Source organism: Patella vulgata, chromosome 7 (assembly GCF_932274485.2).
Source record: "Patella vulgata chromosome 7, xgPatVulg1.2, whole genome shotgun sequence".
NCBI classification, from domain to species: Eukaryota; Metazoa; Mollusca; class Gastropoda; family Patellidae; genus Patella; species Patella vulgata.
Window position 1 is genome coordinate 67,216,319 of NC_065885.2, and position 23,285 is coordinate 67,239,603.

Consider the following 23,285-nt stretch of genomic DNA (forward strand, 5'->3'; position numbering starts at 1 on the left):
ATGCACAGAAACTGGCATTTCACATAAAAACACTCTAAATACATGTACCTACTATAGTATACGCTACATTTTAGTTTTACTATATGCAAATAAAATCAGTTAAGCACGATTTAGACAGGAAACTTTAATGAAGCAAAATGAGAGCCTAAAAAAGAGTTTTGCAAATATAATATGGAGAATAAGTGTTGTGAATTTTTTTTTTTTTTTTTTTTTTTTTTTTTTTGATGAAGGCAAATCATTTATTGTGAGGTCACGTGTCTATATCATTATCTCACGCTTTGAATTCCCATCCCATCCTATCATCTGGTGATAAAGGATAAAGCACTCGACCGTTACACTTTCCTCATAACAAGTGTTGTTTTAGAATTTTTTTATGTACACGCCACCCACCCACACCTGGATAATTTTGAGATATAGACTAAGTAATACAATTACTTAATTAGAAATTAATCTATAAATATATAATTATCTCACATTTATCGGTTTTAGAGAGTTTAAAATCCTATAATGATAGTCACATGACCGCATTACATCAATGGAAGGGGGAAATGACGTAATATGACAAACGTGAAACGATCATAGCCTTGGTTTATTAATAAATTCAAGGAAAGGGAAATTTTTCGATAATCGTAACCCGTTGTTAGGGCGAGAAAGTTCATTGGGATTTTCCGGCGTGGTTTCCCCTTGTCAGTGGTGCTGGACGGAGGGCCTGGCAAAGACAGCTGTCTAGTCGTTCGGTTGGGTTGAAAAAAAGAGGTCCAGTGTATACATTTACGTGCACGTAAAAATTCCCTTTGCAGTTGTAATTTGATATAAGAGTGGGCCGTAGCGCCGCTGTCCGGGCAAAATTTCTCTCATAGCACACTGTGTGGCGTATGCCCATCCTCATTAACCCAGTGGGAGCAGAACAGTAGGACGTTAAACCCCATTTCATTTCACTGGTTAGCGAAATTTGAAATTTGAAGGGTATTACACCGACGACGATTTTGCCGACAAGGGATTTTTAAAAGTGTTTTGTTGAAATCCATCGATAGGCAAATCAGAATCTGTGATATATTGCCAACAATTAAAAAACGTCCGAACCATCAGAATATTGCGATAAACAAAACAGTAAAAGAAGAGGGGGTAAAAGTGTGTATATAACTCATATAATTCCAGCTAGCCATATCGTAGTCTGATCCCTAATTAATAATAAGCGAATTATGCCCCTTTAAACGGCTGTCCCGTTGTATGGACTGTCCAATAAACTAAAAAGTACGATTAAATCATTTAAAAGTCACAAAACAGGAATGTTTAAAGAAAGCAACATGGTTCGTACAGGTAGTAATTAATGTGAAATGGGTTGAATTACTGATGGCTTTGGAAAATTCGTCTAAACATTTAGTGCGTTTATTATCATAACAAGAACAGAGGAAATAAATTGATCGTTTTGTTTGTTTACGATAACAACGGATCACGTGACACCCTCTAAATACAAGATGGCTGTCGATTAAGACGTTTAGCTAATTAAATAGGTAAGATTATTGTTTTATTTATATAGGATGAAATAACTTTCTTGTATTTATTTCCTCAACTTAACATAGATTGTAAGTTACACGTGAAACCCATTTTATTCAAAATAATAGCTATGAATGGTTGATTTCATTGATTGATGGCAATAATCCGGACACGATATAACGACGTTCATTCATTGACACCTACCGGTAGATCGACTGATAAATATGGTGAGAGTGTGTTTTTTTTATTTTTCGAGATAGCTAGTACAGGGATGGTGGAGAGAATAGATAGGCCTACCTTATTAAAAGTAGATATAGTAGCCTATATTATTGATATAAGAAAATTAGTTTACACATTATTTAGGTTTCTCATTCTATGAATTGAAAGAAACCTAGTTTAAAGTTGTACTTAAGGAGCTAAGTCGCTAATATTTGGGACCTAGAAATTGACACAAATGGGTCGCAACGCATACAATAATGTAATATGAATGTATATAAATTGATTTACATTCATTCGTTTCTTTTTTACTGTAATTTCTAATAGTTAGGTTCCCCGACATACGCCAGTATTCTCAATCGAATTTCAATCTCTAGCTTCTGGTTATTCCAGTCTACGCCGATAGTATTTATTGGGCATGCTCTCCAGATAAGAATATAGCGTCACCGTTTAACATGACTTGTGGAATTTGCCTAGCCTCGTTTTTCTAGTCCCTTATTACAAATAGCACTGAAACGCATTATGGTACCGGTACACGATCTGGTTGTACATGACAAGGAGTAGGGTCGCCTGTCCAACCTCTTTGGTTTTCCCCCACTGCTAAAGACCCCTAAGCGCTACGGACGTTAACTCTCTCTCTCTCCATTTTAGTTTGTCTTCTTTTTCATGTTAATACAACAGTTGTTAAAAATGGCTGATTTAAGGTTTTGAAAAAGAGGATCATGGGAAACAAAATCAATCGAAGACATCACTATGACAACGATCCAGATTCGGCATGGAAAGCGCAAAACAAAGCTGTCAAGGATAACCCAATTTATAAATTTGTTAGTATCGATAAGACTGGACGATTGATCACAGAATATAAAGAAGAAGGAAGAGACAAGGTGATCGAGACTATACGTAAGGAAATAGAACCGTATTATCTGTATAAAAATGGTGGTAGTTCAACAATAACGAAGTTAGAATACGTGAAATGGTTTAACAAAGCTGAAGGCAAGACGGATTTAAAGGTAGGTCGAATATTATACTACCGTACATAAAATAGTGTACAAACTTTCTCTTTCTCTGCGGGGGTTGGATGGTCGAATGTTTAACGTCTGCGCATTGCATCATAGGGTCTGTCATTGAATTAAGTAGAGTGACAAGGAGTAAGATCGCCTGTCAAACTTCATGCGTTTTCTTTGAGTCCTCCAGTTTCCTTCCACTGCTAAAGACCCCTACGCGCAAGCAAATTATTGAAATAAAATTGAACTGTATTTTTGTCCCGAAATGACCTAGTTTGTGTCAAGTGGACGTAAACCCCATTTTTCTCACTGTGCCTTGAGGGAAATTTTGCCCAAACAGCTTGCGCTACAAGCTATACTTTTTTATGAATTCATGCCCACCAATATGTAAACAGTACCTTGTGTTTTTTTTCGTCCCATCCAAATGACTAGACCTGTACTGGATTGGGTCCTGTCACCTACTTTTCACTGTCAGAAATTTCATCTGAGCCAAATGGAAGTTAGGAAAGAATATTGAAATGACTTCCTTCCATCCGTGAATAAGGTGTGGCTTGCTAACCGGGAGGTCCCGTGTTCGATCTCTATGTTGACAGAGAAAGTGCATCTGGATTTTCCTGCATAGTTCCCGCTTGTCAGTAGTGCAGGACTGAGGGCCTGACAAAAGACAATGTATAGTCGTTCGGATGGGATGAAAAACCGAGGTCCTGTGTACACATTGACGTGTACGTAAAAAATCCCTTGGTACTTGGAATTTGATATAAGAGTAGGCTGTAGCGCTGCTGTCCATGCGAAATTTCCCTCATAGAACATGGCATTGCATATGGCCGTCTTCATTATCCCGGTCAGTGCAGAAAAGTAGTATGTTAAACTCCATTTCATTTTGTCCGTGTCTCTATGATTGATTTTATTTTTTATTAGAAAATCTTGAGTTTAAAGATACGTTATGTAAGAATTAGATGAAGAGCTCGTCGTTCTTGCTATAATACTATTAATGGTTTATAAATATATAAATAGATAATGCAAAATGAATACATTGAAAATTTCATTTAATTTACTCTATTCTGAGCCAAGTTATCACTGTTTGTAGTTTTAACAATATGTCTACATTGATTGTTTATTATCGTAACCACGGTAGGCCAACTGTTATATTCGAAGCTTACCCTTGCTTCCCCATTTATAAATTAAATCATTAAAAGACCGAACCGTTCTAATCTAGTTAAAATCTTGACTATCATATCCCATCGAGAGTTGATTATGGTCTGGATAAGTTAATAAATGTAATGTCTAATTAATAATTCATATAACATTTCAGGCCTACAGAAAGACCTGCAATAGGCAAATCTAGCTCTTGAATAGGGGTGGGTATCGATAGTGATTTTTACTATCGATAATCGGCAATGAAATGTCAGTCGATAATCGATAGTATCGAAAACAAACTTATTTTCACGATCGTCATCAAGACTGGACACAGTGTAAGTTCAAAGTTCAAAACCATACGAAGTTGCGAAAGATCGTTGCTCATGTCTAAGGAGATTTATTTGGAAAACATTAATAAAACTTGTTATATCTCGTATATATACGTAAATTGATGTTGTTTATTATTAAAATAACGCAGCCGTGGTTCCGAATGAAGAAATATCGTAAATAATTATTTTAAGGGACCAAAATGAACTTGTTCCGATTCAAAACATTGCGTACGTGCGCGCGAAAATATCAATATGGCAGACGAATTCTGAAGCTTGCAAAGGGAAATAACTCTAACTTTATTTACACATCCGGGTATCTCCGATTTAGCGATATTCAACAATAATTTCTTCAAAACTAAAGTAACGTTTCAATGAGAGTGAATTTATGAAAACGGCTGTTCAATAAGCAGTCACAATTTTGTTATGTGTTACATTGATACTTGATAGTAATTAAAGTGAGCGGTGTATTATGATTAACTGAAAGAAAACATTGACATTTCAGACGCAAGAAAAATAGACGAAGAGCGATAATCGATAGTAACCCACCGCTATCGATAGTGCTTTTCTGGGCCGTCCAATCAATACTGTCGATTTATATCGATATTTTACTCAGCCCTACTCTTGAATAATGTATCTTTAATGTTTGATTTTGTTTTAGGGGTTGATTTTGTTTTAGGGGTTGATTTTGTTTTAGGGGTTGATTTTTGTTTTAGGGGCTGATTTTGTTTAAGCAAACATGCCGAAGACACAGGATGCTGTTGAATAAAGTTAGCTGTTTATTTTTATGTATTTCAGGAGAAGTCGATATCAAACAGCATCAGTAAAATTACAAATGACCAACTGAACACTTTTGAACTTGATAAATACAGTTCCTTTACACAACACGATGCATGCTGGATTCTTGATAAGCGTGGCGCTGTTGGAGAGACTCCATTTCATCTATGCTACCTCATGGGAACCCCGGAGCATTCTGAAGTTGCCAAGATATTTTTATCGCTGTACCCTAAAATGTCCCTGGATATTTACGAAGGCAGGGAATATTATGGTAAGAATTTGAGATGGAAGTCAGTATTCGGTGGCAATAGGGCTTCTGATTAAATATTTCGTCTGCTGGCCATTTTTATTGGGGTTAACAAGGCCAGAATTATGTCACCAGAAGTCATTGTTAGCTTCAGAAAATAGGGTCGATAACCTTCCATTCCCTTAAATAGAATTAAACTACAAATATTTCTTATAACGCATGATGTATTCTGAATAACATTTATGATTACTAAAAATAAAAAATGAGGTACAAGTCAATATTTTCTAATATTTTCTGATTAAAACACAGATCCTGTTTCGTTTCATATTTTATAGTTCAAAATTTCGTTTTACTGATCTTCACTACACTAGGATCTGGAAGAGTTGTTATATAAGCCACGTTCTGGTTAATGTGAGGGATTAGTCAATGAAGTGGTCTGTTACAGCGAGTTCTTGGCGTACTGTGCACGGAACTGTGGGTAAACCACTAGAAACGTCAGCGCTGGCTGATTAATCAATGTCTGACGTCATAGGGTCAAAAGCCACTCGTGTGACCTCTGACGCAAGCTATCACTACAACCGGTCAGATCTTCATGTAGTGTAGGCCATCAAAAGTATAAAAAACGAAAACAAAATATAGATCTGTATTTTAATCAGATTGTTTGAGAATTGTAGATTATTTTTTGTTATTGTAGGTGAAAGTTGTCTGCATATCGCTGTGGTGTATGGCGATATAGACGCGGTCAAGATGCTAGTAGCAAACGGTGCAGACGTAAATCAACGAGCAACAGGCCAATTCTTCTTGCCAGAAGACGTAAAAGCGGGAAAAAATGCCAATCAAACGAACTATGAAGGTGGGGATGATTATATAAAATGAGAATTCTTCACAGTGTTATCTTGAATAATTTCATGTACTTAATAAAAAAAATGTTTCGTAAGTTTACGTAACTTTTATCCAATCTTTTTATAGTAGGCTAATAAACTTGTTTAAATGAAATGATTTGAGGCACGAGAACTAGTAGTAGTTTAGGACAGTTAGTGTTTAAAGATGGGTTCTCAGAAAAGTATTTATCGGGTGCTTATTTCCAATAAAAGTATGGCAATTTTGGTATATTTGGAAAGTAGAGATATCCAATCTTACTAGAAAAATACTGGATTCCCCGAAAAACACTCATGGAGCTTATACAGGACAAAAATGTAAGGGTTCCCGTAATCAACAGCCCGACGATTAGGGACTTCTGCACGCGTGATGTCAAAGGTCACAAGCGAACATTGAGCGCTTGATGTACAAGTTGATAAACTTTATGAAGAGTTAGACGTACAATACTTTCTGAGATAAAAATGACGGAAAAAGATGCGGGTAGTGGATAATCCGAGAATTTAATTAGGATTCGATATTTGTAATAAATAGTAAGCAATTAAAGACAACATCGTCTTATGTATGCAATGAATTCTCCTCTGACTCCCAAGACGTGACGTAAACATGACCTGGTTTGATCGAATTTTAATAGCAGGGCATTCCTTCGCAATTACAATGTTTGAGAAGGATTTGTAGCATAATTATGACAAATTAATTAGTTTGAATATGTTTTTGGTCCATATATACCATTAAATCACCCAGTTTGTACGCTGGAACCTATCTTTAATGTGTTAATTTGATATTTATATGATGTATTATTTTAGGTTATGCGTATTATGGTGAATATCCGCTGGCGTTCGCTGCATGTTTAAATCACCAGGAAATATACGATTATTTAATTGATCATGGAGCAGATCCCAATAAACAAGATTCATTTGGTAATACTGTTCTACATATGGTGGTTATAGCCAATCAACCGGTATGTTACATTACTTTATGTTGCAACAAAACTCACTATTCATTTTTAATTATCTTATTTTTATTCTAATCATCATCTTCATTCTATTGATTATCTTCATTATATTGATTATCTTCATTCTATTGATTATCTTCATTCTATTGATTATCTTCATTCTATTGATTATCTTCATTATATTGATTATCTTCATTATATTGATTATCTTCATTCTATTGATTATCTTCATTCTATTGATTATCTTCATTCTGTTATCTTAATTCTATTCCTTCTATTATCTTAATTCTATTCCTTCTATTATCTTAATTCTATTCCTTCTATTATCTTAATTATATTATAGTCATTATCTTAATTATTCTATTAATTCTATTGATTATCTTAATTCTATTCCTTCTATTATCTAAATTATATTCATTATCTTAATTATATTTATTATATCAGTTATATTCATTATATCAGTTATATTTATTAGATGAATTATATTCATTATATAAATTAGCTCTGGTGACAATTTATACCGTTATGAACAGTTTTTCTTTGTTTGATAAGATGATACTTCTCTTCTCTAAGGGGGGATCACGTGGCTAAGTGGGTAAGACGCTAGCTCGCTAGCCTGGAGGTCGGGTGTTCGATCCCTGCATTGGCCGAGAAAGTTCATCCAGATTTTCCGGCGTGGTTCTCCCTTGTCAGTGATGCAGGACGGAGGGGCTGACAAGGAAAGCTGTCTAGTCGTTCGGATGGGACGAAAAACCGAGGTCCCGTATACGCATTGGCGTGCACGTAAAAGATCCCTTGGCAGTTGGAATTCGATATAAGAGTAGGCCATAGAGCCGCTGCCTGGGCAAAATTTCCCTCATAGCACACTGTATGGCGTATGCCCGTCTTCATTAGCCCAGGTTAGGAGCAGAACAGTAGGACGTTAAACTCCATTTCATTTTCATTTCATTTATTTCTCTTCTCTAAGGTTCCCTTCTATATGTCCTACTAGTCTGTACCAAGCAGGTTAATGAAGACCAGAGAAGATGTTAAACCTCGTTTCTATTTATATCTGTATCTATTGTAGAGAATGTATAAATACGCTGTTCAACATCACAAGAAGAAAGCCAAGACAGAAATTCAGAACAAAGCTAATTTAACTCCACTAACATTAGCCAGTAAACTAGGACGACATCAAATTTTTCTAGAAATGCTTGAATTAAATAGTATAGTAAGTTTTTATACACCTACATTGACAGGGGGTTGTATATTGCTGTTGCCCCTGTCCGTCTGCCAGTCAATTGTGTCTTGGCAACACTCTACAGACTACGTTTATCATCAAATATTTTTCATATTTATATAAGGGTGGTTGGATGGCCGAATGGTTAGCACGTTCGCGCTGTATCATAAGGTCTGTCATTGAGTCAACTGGTGTGATTTTGATTCCCTGGTTGTACGTGACAAGGAGAAGGGCCACCTGTCCAACCTTGTGGGTTTTCTCTGGGTCCCCGGTTTCCTACCCCTGCTAATTAAAGACCCCTTCGCGCAAGCGAATTATTGAAATCAAATTGAACCATATGTTAGTCTCGAAATAAGCTAGTTTCTCTCTCTCTCTCTCTCTTATTTTGATAAATTTTGTTGATTTTATTAGTCAGACATTAGTTATGGCCCTTGTATTAAAGATGCATTATTTAAGACCTAATATTGCACGTCTTTATTTTGGCTTCAAATGTTATATAAACAATTATTTAGACATTTGTGCACATGACAAGACTATAATCAACTCGGATGACTAAGATTTAAATGAATTAGGTAGGATGCCTGTCAGATAGAATGGATAATCAAGACTTAGCCTTGATTGTCAGTTACCGTTGCTAGCATAATAAACAATCCACGCCAACAGTCATAACTTTGCTAAGAATAAAGTATTTTGAATGAAATTTTCAATATACTAATTTTGAATTATCTGTTTTTGAACTATTATAGCAAGAACGATCAACTCTTTATTTAAATCTTACATATTGCATCTTTAAAATGAATTCGTTCGTCCTTCGGTTCGACTGTTACATATGTTTAGTAAATTTTTGGGACACAAACACAACAACTCAGCTTATATTTTGTAATTTTTTAATGATGTTATTGTGTATATTTTGCAATTGTGTATATTATTTGGTAATAATTGGGTGATATTGTGTTGTAATTGTGTATGTTATTTTGCAATTGTGTATATCATGTTGTAATTGTGTATATTATGCTGTAATTGTGTATATTTTGTAATTATTGTATGATATTATTGTAGGATATGTGGAAGTATAGTAACATTACCTGTTCAATGTATCCAATACAAGCTTTAGATTCTATTGGTCCATACGGTCGAGCCAGTAAGTTTTTATTATTATTCAACAAATTTTTAATTTATTATTCTTAGAAATATGTTGGTTTAGGATTAAAGCTGTTTATTTGGACTTTTCGGGGGTTGGATTGCTGAATGGTTAGCACGTTCGCGCTGTATCATAAGGTCTATCATTGAGTCAACTGATGTGTTTTCGATTCCCCGGTTGTACGTGACAAGGAGTAGGCTCGCCAGTCCAACCTCGTGGGTTTTCTCCGGGTCCTCCGGTTTCCTCCCACAGCTAAAGACCCCTACCCGCAATAAAATTATTGAAATAAAATGTTAGTCCCGAAATAACCTAGTTTGGATGTGACGGAAAACCGAGGTCCCGTGTACACATTGGCATGCACGTAAAAGATCCCTTGGCAGTTGGAATTCGATATAAGAGTAGGGCCATAGCGCCGCTGCCCGGGCAAAATTTCCCTCACAGCACACTGTATGGCATATGCCCGTCTTCATTAGCCCAGGTTAGGAGCAGAACAGTAGGATGTTAAACTCCATTTCATTTTTTTCATTTTACTCCCCTCTAACTTATAATTTGTAATAAAAGTTCTATGCTAAACATGTTGAACAATTTTCATGATGACTTTGTTCCCTGAAGCTGAATCTGATCCTGCAAGATAAACCAGGTTTTATTTTTGTGTATATTTTTAGATTGGAATTCAGCTTTAATGATAATCGTAGATGGAAAGACTGATGAACATTTAGATATGTTACAGGGTGGTGTTATGAGGCAGCTGCTCGATGAAAAATGGAAAACATTTGCTCGGGTAAGGCGAAACAAAATAATTTATGATGTTACTGGGAGCCACAGTGACTCAGAGAAAGTTCCAGTCTGGCGGTGCATGATGGAAGGCCTGAGAAAGACAAATCTAGTCTTAAATGTGCTATGAAAAACTTGGGCCCCATGTGCGGTGGAAACTGAAATAACCGTAGGTCATAGCGCCGCTGCCTGGGCAAAATATCCATTACATTATGTCATACTGAATTAATATGGCTGTATACGACTACCATGTTCAGGTGTGTGTCAGGATGGGGCGGGGGGGGGGGGGGGGGATGATCTGGATAGTTCCATACTCTTGGAGGCATATTTTATTCTCATACATTCTTCGAAATAACATCAAACGTGTGAAGCATTGCCTCCATTTTGACATCATTCCACTCTAATCCTATATGTGCAGAATATTGTCCCAGGGTTTCTGCTGTCTCAGGTAATAACCTCAAGCTAAACTTGACATTGTCTTCACCTTTAACAACCTGCCATGCTAAACTTGAAGTTCTCCACCTTGGACCCCCTCCACTTTCCCTCTACCACCACTCCAAACTTGATGTCTTCACCTTGGACTTACCCCGCTGCGTCAATCTCAACTTTGTTTCTTTACCTTGGCCAACCCCCTACACAAATTCCTGAATACACTTGTGATGGTGTACAATTGGCTTCTGTCTGCCCAATATTGTACGATTGGCTTCTGTATGCCTGATGCAATAATATTGCAGTTAATTTGTTAGATATAAGTGCTCAAATTGAAAAGAAAGTATTTCAATCATATTTTGATATATATTTTTTATTTATTTTCAGTCTCGTTTTTTGTTACGACTTCTAATTGCCTTTATTCATCTTGCCCTTATAAGTGTTGCTATTTATACTCGTCCCAGTCGGATGAGTCTACTAATCATCTCAGGATCAAAAGATATTGTGAGTATCAAATTGAAAAAAAGTCTCTTATACAACGCTGTATCATAAAGTCTGTCATTGAGTCCACTGACGGGGACTTCGATTCCCCGGTTGTACATGACAAGGAGAAGGGTCACCTGTCCAACCTCAAGGGTTTTCTCCCACTGCTAAAGACCCCTACGCATAAGCAAATTATGGAAATAAAATTGAACCATGTGTTAGTCCTAAAATGACCTAGTTTGTGTCGAGTGGACGTTAAACCCTGTTTCTCTCTCTCTCCAGCTCATCTCATACAACAAAAGAATCTTGATTGTATTGTAGTAAATTTCTATTGTTATTCTTCACGCTATAGACATGTTACAAGTCAATGACTGGTGTATAAACTGTGTAGACATGTTACAAGTCAATGACTGGTGTATAAACTGTGTAGACATGTTACAAGTCAATGACTGGTGTATAAACTGTGTAGACATGTTACAAGTCAATGACTGGTGTATAAACTGTGTAGACATGTTACAAGTCAATGACTGGTGTATAAACTGTGTAGACATGTTACAAGTTAATGACTGGTGTATAAACTGTGTAGACATGTTACAAGTCAATGACTGGTGTATAAACTGTGTAGACATGTTACAAGTCAATGACTGGTGTATAAACTGTGTAGACATGTTACAAGTCAATGACTGGTATATAAACTGTAGACTCTGTAGTCTGTGATGTTCACTCAACTTCAAATAAAAGCTTGGGAGAGTACGTGAACCTTTCGTTCGCTCTTAGTTCCTGATGGCAACATCTACTTTAAATTCTCATTGCATCATTTAGCGCTATAGGAATCTCTGTGTAAACTACAATATTGTGAACGAGGTATTCTCTAATGGTAAATAAATGGTTCAATTACATTCAATATTTACAAAGTTAACGCTATGGAAAACTACAATATTGTGAAAGATGAATCTCTGTAATGAATATCAGTCCAAAAAATGGTTGAATGACATTCAATATTTATGATTAATTGAAATTTCTTTACTTCATTGATCTGTGCTGCTTCCTATGTAATAAAGCTGTCGGCAGTTTGATGTGGGCAAACAGAAATGATAGGCCTATTTACAAAGTTATGTTGAATTGAAATCTCATTGATCTATATATGTAATTAACCTGCCATCAGTTTGGTATAGGTGAACAGAAATCATAGGCCTATTTTAAATCCAAGCCTGGGATATAATATTGTGATTTTGTTATCTTAAAGGGCTAATCTCGATATTATTTGGAGAATCAAACTGCTTAATTTTGTGTTAAAATCCCTTAAATTCCTCTAGCTAAGGGCCGAGCAACTAACTCACTATTTTTGATAAGTTTTCAAACAACTTAAACCCACCAGTCTTCATCTGGAAATGGAGACTGGTGTCCCAAGCTGTATTATGCGATATCTGGATAAAACTAGACTTTTATTTTATAAAAATAATGTGTAGGTGAAATTTGCCTTTCGTTATCAAGTAGAGTACATGGGTCATTCACTATATAGACCTCTCAAGGAACGGGAATCGATTATCAGGTCACCCAACGATTATCAGGTCACCCAACGAAAAAACTGACCCGAAATCTTAAAAGGGTTACGTGTCCGGATAAGCAGTTTTGACGTTCATGTCCAAACGACTCAATATTTTGAGCTGGAATTTTGATATAAGGTAAATACACCATTCCTCTATATTTTGGTGCTTAAATTTCATACGTACTCCGACTTTTATTTTTGAGACTCCCTTGAAATCAGGATAGTCCCTTTAAATAAATCTTCTATATTCAATTTGAATACATATTAACCGAGATTAAGCTATGAGGAATTAGTTATTTTAGTGTAAAATGTAAATGACACATCATTATTTTAATGTTTTATATTTGTATCCCCAGGTGCGTGTTGTGGCTGAAATATTTACCTGTATTTTGTGTATTGCGTCTATAGCTGTTGAAGTTAAAGAAATTGGTGCTCTTGGGGTTTCTTCATTCTTTAAAAATTGTGTAAGTATGGCGTAGATTGTATAAGTATGGCGTAGTTTGTATAAGTGTGGCGTTTATTGTGCAAGTATGGTGTAAATTGTTTAAGTATGGCGTAAAAAACTTTATCAGTTTTTTATTATTTATACATTTAATTTGTTTGTTTATTTGTGTACAGTTAGACTATTCAATGTTTCTATCACATCGATTACAAATCATAATCTTGTCTGTGCTCTAAAATACTAATCAACCAATCCCTAATCAACCAATCCCTAATCAACCAATCCCTAATCAACCAATCCCTAATCAACCAATCCCTAATCAACCAATCCCTAATCAACCAATCCCTAATTCTGAAAAACTGTCTCCATAAATAGCACTCCTACAAAACACTGTATTTGTCTATTCCTGCTTGCACGTGACAAGGAATAGGGTTTTTCCCTGGTGTTTTCATTTCCTCCCACTTCTAAAGATCCCTGCGTGCTATTGTAAAATTGAACCATATGTTAGTCCTGAAATAATGTAGTTTGTATAGAGTGGATGTTAAACCCCATTTCTCTTTCTCTCTTTATAGGGGGGTTGGGTGGCCGAATGGTTAGCATGTGCTTGCTGTATCGTACGGCCTGTCATTGAGTCAACTGGCGTGGTTTCGAATCCCTGGTTGTACGTGACAAGGAGTAGGGTCGCCTGTCCAACCTCGTGGGTTTTCTTCGGGTCCTCCGGTTTCCTCCCACTGCTAAAGACCCCTACGCCCAAGCGAATTATTGAAATAAAATTGAACCATATGTTAGTCCCGAAATGACCTAGTTTGTGTCGAGTGGACGTTAAACCCCATTTCTCTCTCTCTCTCTTTTTCTCTCTTTATATTCCCTTTTCATCCAAAAAAGGTCTCTTGAACACAGAACTGCAATAAAAAAAAGCAGAGGAAGGGAGTTTAATTAAGTTGCGTCTAATAAATTGGATATTATGTACTTATGGTGTGCATGTACACAAAAACATGAATTGTCCAGCAAACTGTCCTCATGGCACACTGTATGGTGTATGCACAGTCTGTTAAGGGGTGAGGCTACCCGAAAAATGCTTTCTGAAATTCTAAAGCTAGTGAATTGAAGATGGCACAAGTAGTTAGGAATGTAATAAACAAGGGAAAACTAGCATTAAAAAAAAAAAAAAAAAAATATTTTGAAAACTTTTGAAATATTAATGATAATTGAAATTGCTTTCTGTCTGATTCTGTGGTAGATATTAGTTTATATATCCTGCAAATTTGGCGAAGATATCTTAATTAGTTACAGAGATATAGTGTACCTACGTTTATCATAATTTTTTCCCCAAAAAATGTGTTACCCTGGCAACAACTTTTTTTTTAATGCTAGTTTTCCCTTGTTTATTACATTTCCTAACTACTTGTACTATTTTCAATTCAATAGCTTTAACATTTCAGAATAAAATTTTTAGGCTCTACGGCCTACTCTTGTATCGAATTCCAACTGCCAAGGGATCTTTTACGTGCACGCTGATATCTTACTCCCCGAGCCACTGGAGCTCCCTATTTATTATTGTGTTTGTTTATTATAGAAACATGCCGTGGATCAAACTATTTATTTAATATCATGTTTGTTGATATTATTTTGTGTACCATTCCGTGTCTTTAAATTACATGATGTAGAAGATACATTATTGACCATTGCTGTACCAGGGGCTTTCTTCTACCTCCTATTCTTTGCTCGGTGAGTAAAACTTTGTACCGTTGTTACTTAGATATACATTATGTAAGATGTAGATTAAGAGTTGACAGTTCTCGCTATCATAGTTAAAAACTAGATAATGTAAATAGAATATGCTGAACATTTCAGTCAAATTGTTCCACTCTGAACCGAGATATTAGCTTTTGAATTTTAGGCTAGTCTCGATCATCATTACTAAAGTCGGAATGATAAAAAACAGTCTCGATTATCCATTTTTACGTTTAATTATTTTTCAAAAAATGTATTCCAATCCACTAAATATCGTAGGCTAACGATGGCATCGAGGGTTGATTATGGTCTGGATAAGTTAATTAATAATTTAGATAACATTTCAGGCCTAAAGAAAGACCTGCAATAGGCAGATTTAGCTCTTGCATAATGTATGTTTAATACACACTAAAATTTACCCAGTTTGGTTATTTATATGTAACAAAACCAAATGAAAATATCAACGCTAGATAAGCAATAATCATAGGTGGCGCTGAATTCAATCTGATTGTATTTCGTTTCTTTTTTTTATTGTTCAAAATTTCGTTTTACTTACCTTTACTACACTATCTGGAAGAGTTGTTACATAACCTGCGTTCTGAATCATGAGTGAGATTAGCCAATGAAACGGTCTGTTACGACGAGGTTGTGACAAGAGGTGCACAGAACTTTTGGTAAACCACTTTAAACATCAACGCTGATTGATCAATCAATGTCTGGCGTCGTAAGGTCAAAAGCTGCTCGTATGACACCTGACGTGACCTATCGCTACAACCGGTCAGATCTTCATGTAGTGTAGGCCATCGAAAGTATAAAAAAAAAACGAAACGAAATATAGATCTGTATTGTAATCAGATTGAGCTGGATTTTGTTGACTACATATGGTCTTCAGTGGATGTAGAAAGTTTTCCAATCATCACATCGAAATATTTGAATTACTGGACCTATCCATCCTGAGGCATGAAAATCTAAGAATTCAATTCACTATCATTTGACTGTTTGTAAATATAGTGGGTGGTTGGATGATCGAAATGTTAGCACATGTGTGCTGTATCATAAGACCTGTCATTAAGTCGACTGGCGTGGTTTCGAATCTCCAGTTGTATGTGACAAGGAGTAGGGTCGCCTGTCCAACCTTGTGGGTTTTCTTGAATATTTGCTACTACCACCAAGATCATATGTTAGTCCCAAAATTCCCAAGTTTGTGTCGAGTGGACGTTAAACCCCATTTCTCTCTCTCTCTTTTGTAAATATAGTATTAATATTATATAGATTTGTTTTGTTATTGTTTGTTCCAGGGGTATGCGTACCACAGGACCTTTTGTAACCATGGTTTATCAGATGTGTACGCAAGATTTAATACGATTTGGAATTGTTTATTTAATATTTTTATTAGGTTTTACTCAAGGTGAGTAGTGGTCGTTTAACTCATCTAAATCACTTAATCTTTAAATGGCGTTTAGTAACTGAGCACAATTTTTGGGGAAACAATGACCACAAAGTTTCGACAAGTATCCTATTATCGTTGTCAAGGGCAATGCATTCTTGGTATCCCCAGTGATCTCATTCACCTAATTAAGTTATCTGCTCTTGATCGTAGCTTGATTGTACGAACCAATCAAAAAACAGTTTACAAACTAGTCTTAGCTTCATTGTTTACGTTCACAGCAAAATGATGGCTTGTTCCCTTGATTATGAGAAAGTTGGGGGGGGGGGGGGGAGGGATGGCCGAATGGTTAGCACGTGCAGGTTGTATCATAAGGCCTGTCATTGAGTCAACTGGCGTGGTTTCAAATCCCCGGTTATACGTGACAAGGAGTAGGGTTGCCTGTCAAACCTCATGGGTTTTCTCCAGGTCCTCCGGTTTCCTCCCCCTACGCGCAAGCAAATTATTGAAATAAAACTGAACCATATGTTAGTCCCAAAATGACCTAGTCTGTGTCGAGTGGACATTTAACCCCTCTCTCTCTCTCTCTCTCTCTCTCTCTCTCGTAGGGCCAGGGGGGGTGGATGGCTGAATGGTTAGCATGTGCAGGCTGTATCATAAAGTCTGTCATTGAGTCAAGTCAACTGGCGTGGTTTTGATTCCCCTTCCATTCCCCGGTGGTATGTGACAAGGAGTAGGGTCGTCTGTCCAACCCTGTGGGTTTTCTCTGGGTCCTCCGCTTCCTCCCACAAATTATGGAAATAAAGTTCAACCATATGTTAGTCCTGAAATGACCTAGTCTGTGTCGAGTGGATGTTAAACCCCATTTCTCCCTCTCTCTTAACTTCGTACTTCTAAAATAAAACCAATGATTGTATCCCCATAAAAGTTTGCCCTGTTATCTATAGTACTGTCTAAAAAACAGATGAACAATATTGTTAAAATTATACTGTAGAACAGGGGTGTCAAACATGCGGCACGCGGAGGATCTGGTCCGCCAAGGGTTTAAATGTAGCCTGTGGAACAAATTGATGTGTCGATAATTCTTAGAAACTAGCGGTGGAAATCATTTGAAGAGTCCAGAGGAAGATTGATCTATGTCACATTTTTATCTTTTCGCATAAAAGGCAAAACAAACTTTTGGACGAGAATGCTTGACGCGAACAGAACAACAAGTGGGTTTAATTACAACTTCAAAATGATGTTTAATACGAATCATAATTACCAGTACAACAACTGACTTCAACTTTTCAGCTAAATTAAGGTGAAATAAAGGGTAAGATGGACGTATTTGTCCGGGGGGGGGGGGGGCATTTCAGAAGGGCCTTGGTTAGTTATGACTCTGATGGATTTTACCTGAAATTGATTGTTCCACAGAAAGCTTATACAATTTGCTACCAGATGGCGCCATTAACTCGGGTTCGTTGAAAAAGTGACTTCCATCGTTCTTCTCTGGTCCTCTTCATTTATTATTATCTGGTTTCAGTAAAACCATGACTTCTGTATGTCATAGATATTTATTGTGTTCAATATTACATATTGGCAATTTGGAAACATCATATTTACAGACTTTCGGAATACAATCAATGTATTTTGCACCGTGAACATTGAAATAATATTGGCAATGTTATCCTTCCATAGTCTGGATCTGTTTTACGAGTTCTCCTGTTATATCCCATATTTGGGGAAAGCCATGAAATCTGAGGCCTATGTTTTTTAATATAACTGGCATCTGATAAGAAATAAAGAAAATAAAGACAAATTTAATTAAAGATTTGTTATGTAAGAGCTACAACTGCCCATTGTAGGTCTTTATACTTACTTCGGGGGTTGGATGGCTGAATGGTTAGCGTGCGCGCGCTGTATCATAAAGTCGTCATTTAGTCGACTGGCGTGGTTTCGAATCCCCGGTTGTACGTGGCAAGGAGTAGGGTCGCCTGTCCAACCTCATGGGTTTTCTCCGGGTCCTCCGGTTTCCTCCCACTGCTAAAGACCCCTACGCGCAAGCGAATTATGTAAATAAAATTAAAACCATATGTTAGTCCCGAAATGACCTAGTTTGTGTCGAGTGGACGTTAAACCCCATATCTCTCTCTCTTTCTCTTTATACTTACTTCAAATGTTCTATAAAGTGTCACTGAAACCTACATTATACAAGAGCTACATCTGCCAATTGTAGGTCTTTCGGGGTTGGATGGCCGAATGGTTAGCCAGTGCGTGCTGTATCATAAAGCCTGTCATTGAGTCAACTAGCGTGGTTTTGAATCCCCGGTTGTACGTGGCAAGGAGTAGGGTCGCCTGTCCAACCTCGTGGGTTTTCTCCGAGTCCTCCGGTTTCCTCCCACTGCTAAAGACCCCTACATGCAAGCGAATTATTGAAATAAAATTAAACCACATGTTAGTCCCAAAATGACGAAGTTTGTGTTGAGTGGACGTTAAACCCCATTTCTCTCTCTCTCTCTTTGTAGGTTTTTTTTGCTTCAAATGTTATATAATCTATTATTTACATGACAAGGCTATAATTAACTCTCTAGAACATCGGATGGCTGTGAACTTTAGAGGATTAATCCTTCCCGATATTTAATCGGTTGACGTTACAATAGACTATCAAGACTTTTTTATTATGGTAGCAATGGCGCAGCAGTCATTATGATCGTCCCATCCGAACAACTAGACAGCTGTCCTTGTCAGGCCGTCCGTCCTGCATAACTGACAAGAGGGAATCACGCCGGAAAATCTGGATGAACTTTCTTGGCCAATGCAGGGATCGAACACCCGACCTCCAGGCTAGCGAGCCAGCAATCATTATGATCTGTCCAGACGACTTGGCTGGCAACCTATGTTTTGTTGAAATTTACTGATCTGTTAAATTGCATTCTGTTTTTTATTCTGTTCCAGGATTTTATTTTTTATTTCGTGATGTCAATGCTGATAGTACAGAAGTTTTAAAGTTTTCTACTCCGTGGGAAACGGTTTTAAACTTGTTTCAGATGACCTTAGGCGAGTTCAAGGTAAATAGAGAGCCACCCAACACAAACTAATTCGCTTTGGGACTAACATATGGTTTGGTTGTCAAGTTTAAAGGCTCAATACCACTCTTGTTGTAACTGAATAATATGTCCCAATCTTTATTCTGGTCAACAAATTGTACTATTTTACAATATTCCAATTAATTGATGATACAAATTTCATCTTAACACACCCAATTTAAAAAATTTGAAAAATTCAACTAAATGATTTGATAGGCCTGACGTAAAGCTTTTTAAATGTGACTTGGATTTAAAAATATTTTTGAACCCTCTGGACAAGTAAAATATGATTTAATGGATAATTTACACAACAGGTAGGACACCAACACATCTAGTACTTAGAATAAGGCTATTTTTTATTTTCTGGAACTCTCAAGCCAGCCAGAGTGTTATTGTCCCTTAAAATAACATCAGGATATCATCGTCCACTGATCTATTTATAAACTGACTGAAGTCTTGTGCATAACACAGTCTACAACTAGTCTGTGCATAACACAGCTGACAACAGGTGTATGGACGGCAGCATTAAAATATATGTTACATCTTAAGACAGGTTTAAAATCTGAAGCATGAAGGCTGAAATGATTTTATTTCGTAGTCCATTATCATTTCGTTGTGTAGAGTGGTATGGATGCATGAATTCCCAATGCCATACCATATATAAAAAACATGAAATATTATTTTAATTTGCAAAGTTTCCGTGCGTTACCAAAAATAACCGACGGTCGAAGCCCTGATTTAGCGGTAGTAGGATTCTATTTTGATATTTTCGGTACAAATGAAATGAAATGGGGTTTAACGTCCTACTGTTCTGCTTTGACATGGCTATGAGGAAAATTTTGTCCAGACAGCGGCTCTATGGTCTACTTTTGACCTTATGACGTCCGACATTGATTGATTAATCAATCAGCGTTGACGTTTCTAGGGGTTTACCCAAAGTTCCGTGCAGAGCTTGTCAAGAACTGGCCGTAACAGTCCGTTTCATTGGCTAATTCCTCGCATGAACTAGAACACCTGTTATATAACAACTCTTTCAGAACCTAGTGTAGTAAAGACAAGTAAAAAATAAACAAATCAGGATCTATGTTTTAGTTTGGATAAAATTGATAATTATTTATGTTACATTTTGATATTTTCAGTATGAGACGTTTAATTATGCGAGATATGTTGGTCTAACGAAGTTTATCTTTACGTTATTTATGATATTAGTACCTATTCTATTGTTGAACATGTTGATAGCTATGATGGGTAATACATACCATAATATTAACACCAAGTCAGAAAAAGAATGGAGAAGACAGGTGAGTATTCTTGTTACGAAGCAAAGTTCATGAGGATTTTCCAGCCTGATTCCTCCATTTGTCAGATTGCCTGACAATGGACGTATAGTTGTTCAGATGGGACAGAAAACTGAGGTCCCGTGTACACATTGTCGTGCACGTGAAAGATACCATGGCAATTGGAACTTGATATAAGCGTAGATCCTACTGTTGCTGTTGGGAAAAATTTACCTCATCTGGATGAACTTTCTCGGCCAATGCAGGAATCGAACACCCGACCGTCAGACTAGTGGGCTAGCGTCTTACCCACTTAGTCACCATGGCTCCCTCTCTCAATTAGATGTTTAAAATTGTAGTAGTATAAATTTTGAACTGATATTCCTGTAAGAGGTTCATCTTTCATAATATTCCGACGTGGTTTCCCCCCTCCCCTTGTCAGTGGTGGAGGACCTGACAAGGACATCTGTCTAGTCGTTCGGATGGAACGGAAACTGAGATCCAATGTACACTATGGAGTGCAGGGGAAACATCTCTTGGCAGTTGGAATTTGATATAAGAGTAGTCTGTAGCACCGCTGGCCGGAAAATTTCTGTCATAGCACACTGTATGGCTTATGCCCGTCTTCATTAGCCCAGTTTGGAGCAAAACAGTAGGAATTAAACCCCATTTCATTTCATTTCATAATATTGTAGTTTGCAAGGGTTCGATTTGAAGTAAAATGATTCAATGTTTTAATATTTTTTTCAGTGGGCTAAAATTGTGGTGGTATTAGAAAGAGGTTTCACAAAGAAACAGTTGTTAAAGTTTCAAGAAGAATATTCAATTGGTTTAACGACTGACAGTAAAACAGATGATGGTGGTAACAGTCGAGCTCTCGTGGTTATCAAGGCCGCAAATAAATCTAGTGCTAAACAATCAAAGGCTGCTAAAAGCAATTGGAGGGTAAGTTGCAGAGAGAGAGAGAGAGAGAGAGAGAGAGAGAGAGAGAGAGATAAACGTCCACTCCACAGTTCAATTTTATTTCAATAATTTGCTTGTGCGTAGGGGTCTTTAATAGTAGGAGGAGCCAGAGAAAACCAACGAGGTTGGACAGGCAACCCTACTCCTTGTCACGTACAACCGTGGAATCGAAACCACTCCAGCTAACTCAATGACAGACCTTATGATACAGCGCGCGAACGTGCTTACCATTCAGCCATTAAACCCCGCAGTTTTTTATGAATATGGGCACAACTACGTCCATGAACACAAAATCGTGTGAACACAAAAACATGTGAACACCAAATTTTGTGAACATCAAATTGTGTGAACACGAATTTGTGTGGACGCCGAATTTTGTTTACACCAAATCATGTATTTTTTAATTCAACCTATCTTTGTAAATATTGAGCAGAATTGAACCATTTTGGCCTGACGATTTTGTCTTGATTAACCAGTTTCAATAATGAATCAAACCATAGCCATAGTAAAGGGAAAAAACTCTTGTGATATATTTCAAGTTAATAAACAAACTAAAATAAATGATCACGAAAAAGTGCAATAAAATAATTTAAGCCAGGTTGGTTTTAGCTGGTTGATTGGGTTAGGCGAAACAGCCTAATTTACTGCCAAATCACTCTTTCTACTGCCTTTTTACTGAGAGGTTTTAGCTTGCAAGGGATTAAAAAAAAATCACAAAAAACCAAGACAGATACTAGAAGCTATCCACATAAAGAAAAACCACCCTAGGCTCAACCTAGATGTTGGGTATAAACCTACCCAAAGTTTATGACCCTTTAAGTAACAATTAATGCCAGGAACTGTTTTACGTCAAGTTATACCAACTTTTAGCTTTATATAATTTCAAAATAAGTTTTAAACTAAGTATTTATGTGTATACTATGTAACCAAATTCATAATCAGTAACTTTATGTAAATAATTATGTAGTTTCCACGAGATTAAAAAACAAACCGACATATGACAAATAGTATCTTTGATTTGTTTTGTCTTTGTTTATCTTATTCAGAGAGTAACGAAATCCATCCTAAATGTTTTGTGTATATATTTTTCAGAGAGTAACGAAATCCATCCTAATAGAGTTAAAACGACACAAACAGAAGGGAAGCAAGAAACCTTTCCATGTGAAGAAATATCGTAAAAAGTTTGCCAAGGAACTGAAACGTGATGATTCTTCATCTTCATTGGTAAATAATCCTGCAGCTCTAACAAACATGGTGGAACAAATCGCCTGGGTTCAAGATGTCAACATAAATGAAGGTAATTAATCAATCACTTTATTGTTATCAATGGTAGAAATGAAATGGGATAAAAGGACTTACTATTCTGCTTTGTCGAAGGACTAGACAGCTGTCCTTGTCAGGCCCTCCGCTTTGTCGGGGCTAATGAAAACAGTGTGCTATGAGGGAAATTTTGCCTGGATACACTTGCATCAAATTCCAACTGCCAAGGGATTTTTTCAATGCCCTCTAATGTGTTTACAGGACCTTGATTTTTCATACCATCCTAACGACCCTTGCCAGTCCCTCCGTTCTGCACCACTCACACATGTAAACCAATGCTGAAAATCTTTTTTTTTGTTTCTTTCATCCATACTCCAGCTGTTCGCCTGTCCAACCTCCAGGTTTTCTTCCAGTTCCTCTCAACGCTAAACACCCGTACGCACAAGCAAATTATAGAATGAAAATACGCAAATAATGTAAAAGCAGTTAATACCAAGTTTGTTGACTTTCCGAAAGCGACAATT

The 23,285-nt window shown here is 36.8% G+C and overlaps 1 protein-coding gene across 1 annotated transcript; it reads left to right on the forward strand.

Moving 5' to 3' along the window:
- Window positions 1–1,277: 1,277 nt before the first annotated feature.
- On the forward strand, window positions 1,278–22,679 carry LOC126827858 (transient receptor potential cation channel subfamily V member 6). The gene is made up of 16 exons (XM_050557426.2): window positions 1,278–1,514; window positions 2,395–2,723; window positions 4,979–5,228; window positions 5,899–6,057; window positions 6,887–7,041; window positions 8,102–8,245; window positions 9,314–9,395; window positions 10,061–10,176; window positions 10,986–11,102; window positions 12,987–13,094; window positions 14,649–14,800; window positions 16,105–16,214; window positions 19,131–19,243; window positions 20,401–20,562; window positions 21,289–21,483; window positions 22,548–22,679. Exons 2-16 carry the CDS (start codon window positions 2,436–2,438, stop codon window positions 22,677–22,679), a joined length of 2,283 nt encoding a protein of 760 aa, XP_050413383.1. The 5' UTR covers window positions 1,278–1,514; window positions 2,395–2,435.
- The last annotated feature ends 606 nt before the right edge of the window (window positions 22,680–23,285 follow it).

Bases quoted from the DNA above. Each gene is read 5' to 3' on its own strand.
- LOC126827858 (XM_050557426.2), top strand. From the start codon at position 2,436: ATGGGAAACAAAATCAATCGAAGACATCACTATGACAACGATCCAGAT. The intron at 9,396-10,060 runs GTAAGTTTTTAT...GTATATTTTTAG, and splicing joins TGGTCCATACGGTCGAGCCA to ATTGGAATTCAGCTTTAATG. The intron at 10,177-10,985 runs GTAAGGCGAAAC...ATTTATTTTCAG, and splicing joins AATGGAAAACATTTGCTCGG to TCTCGTTTTTTGTTACGACT.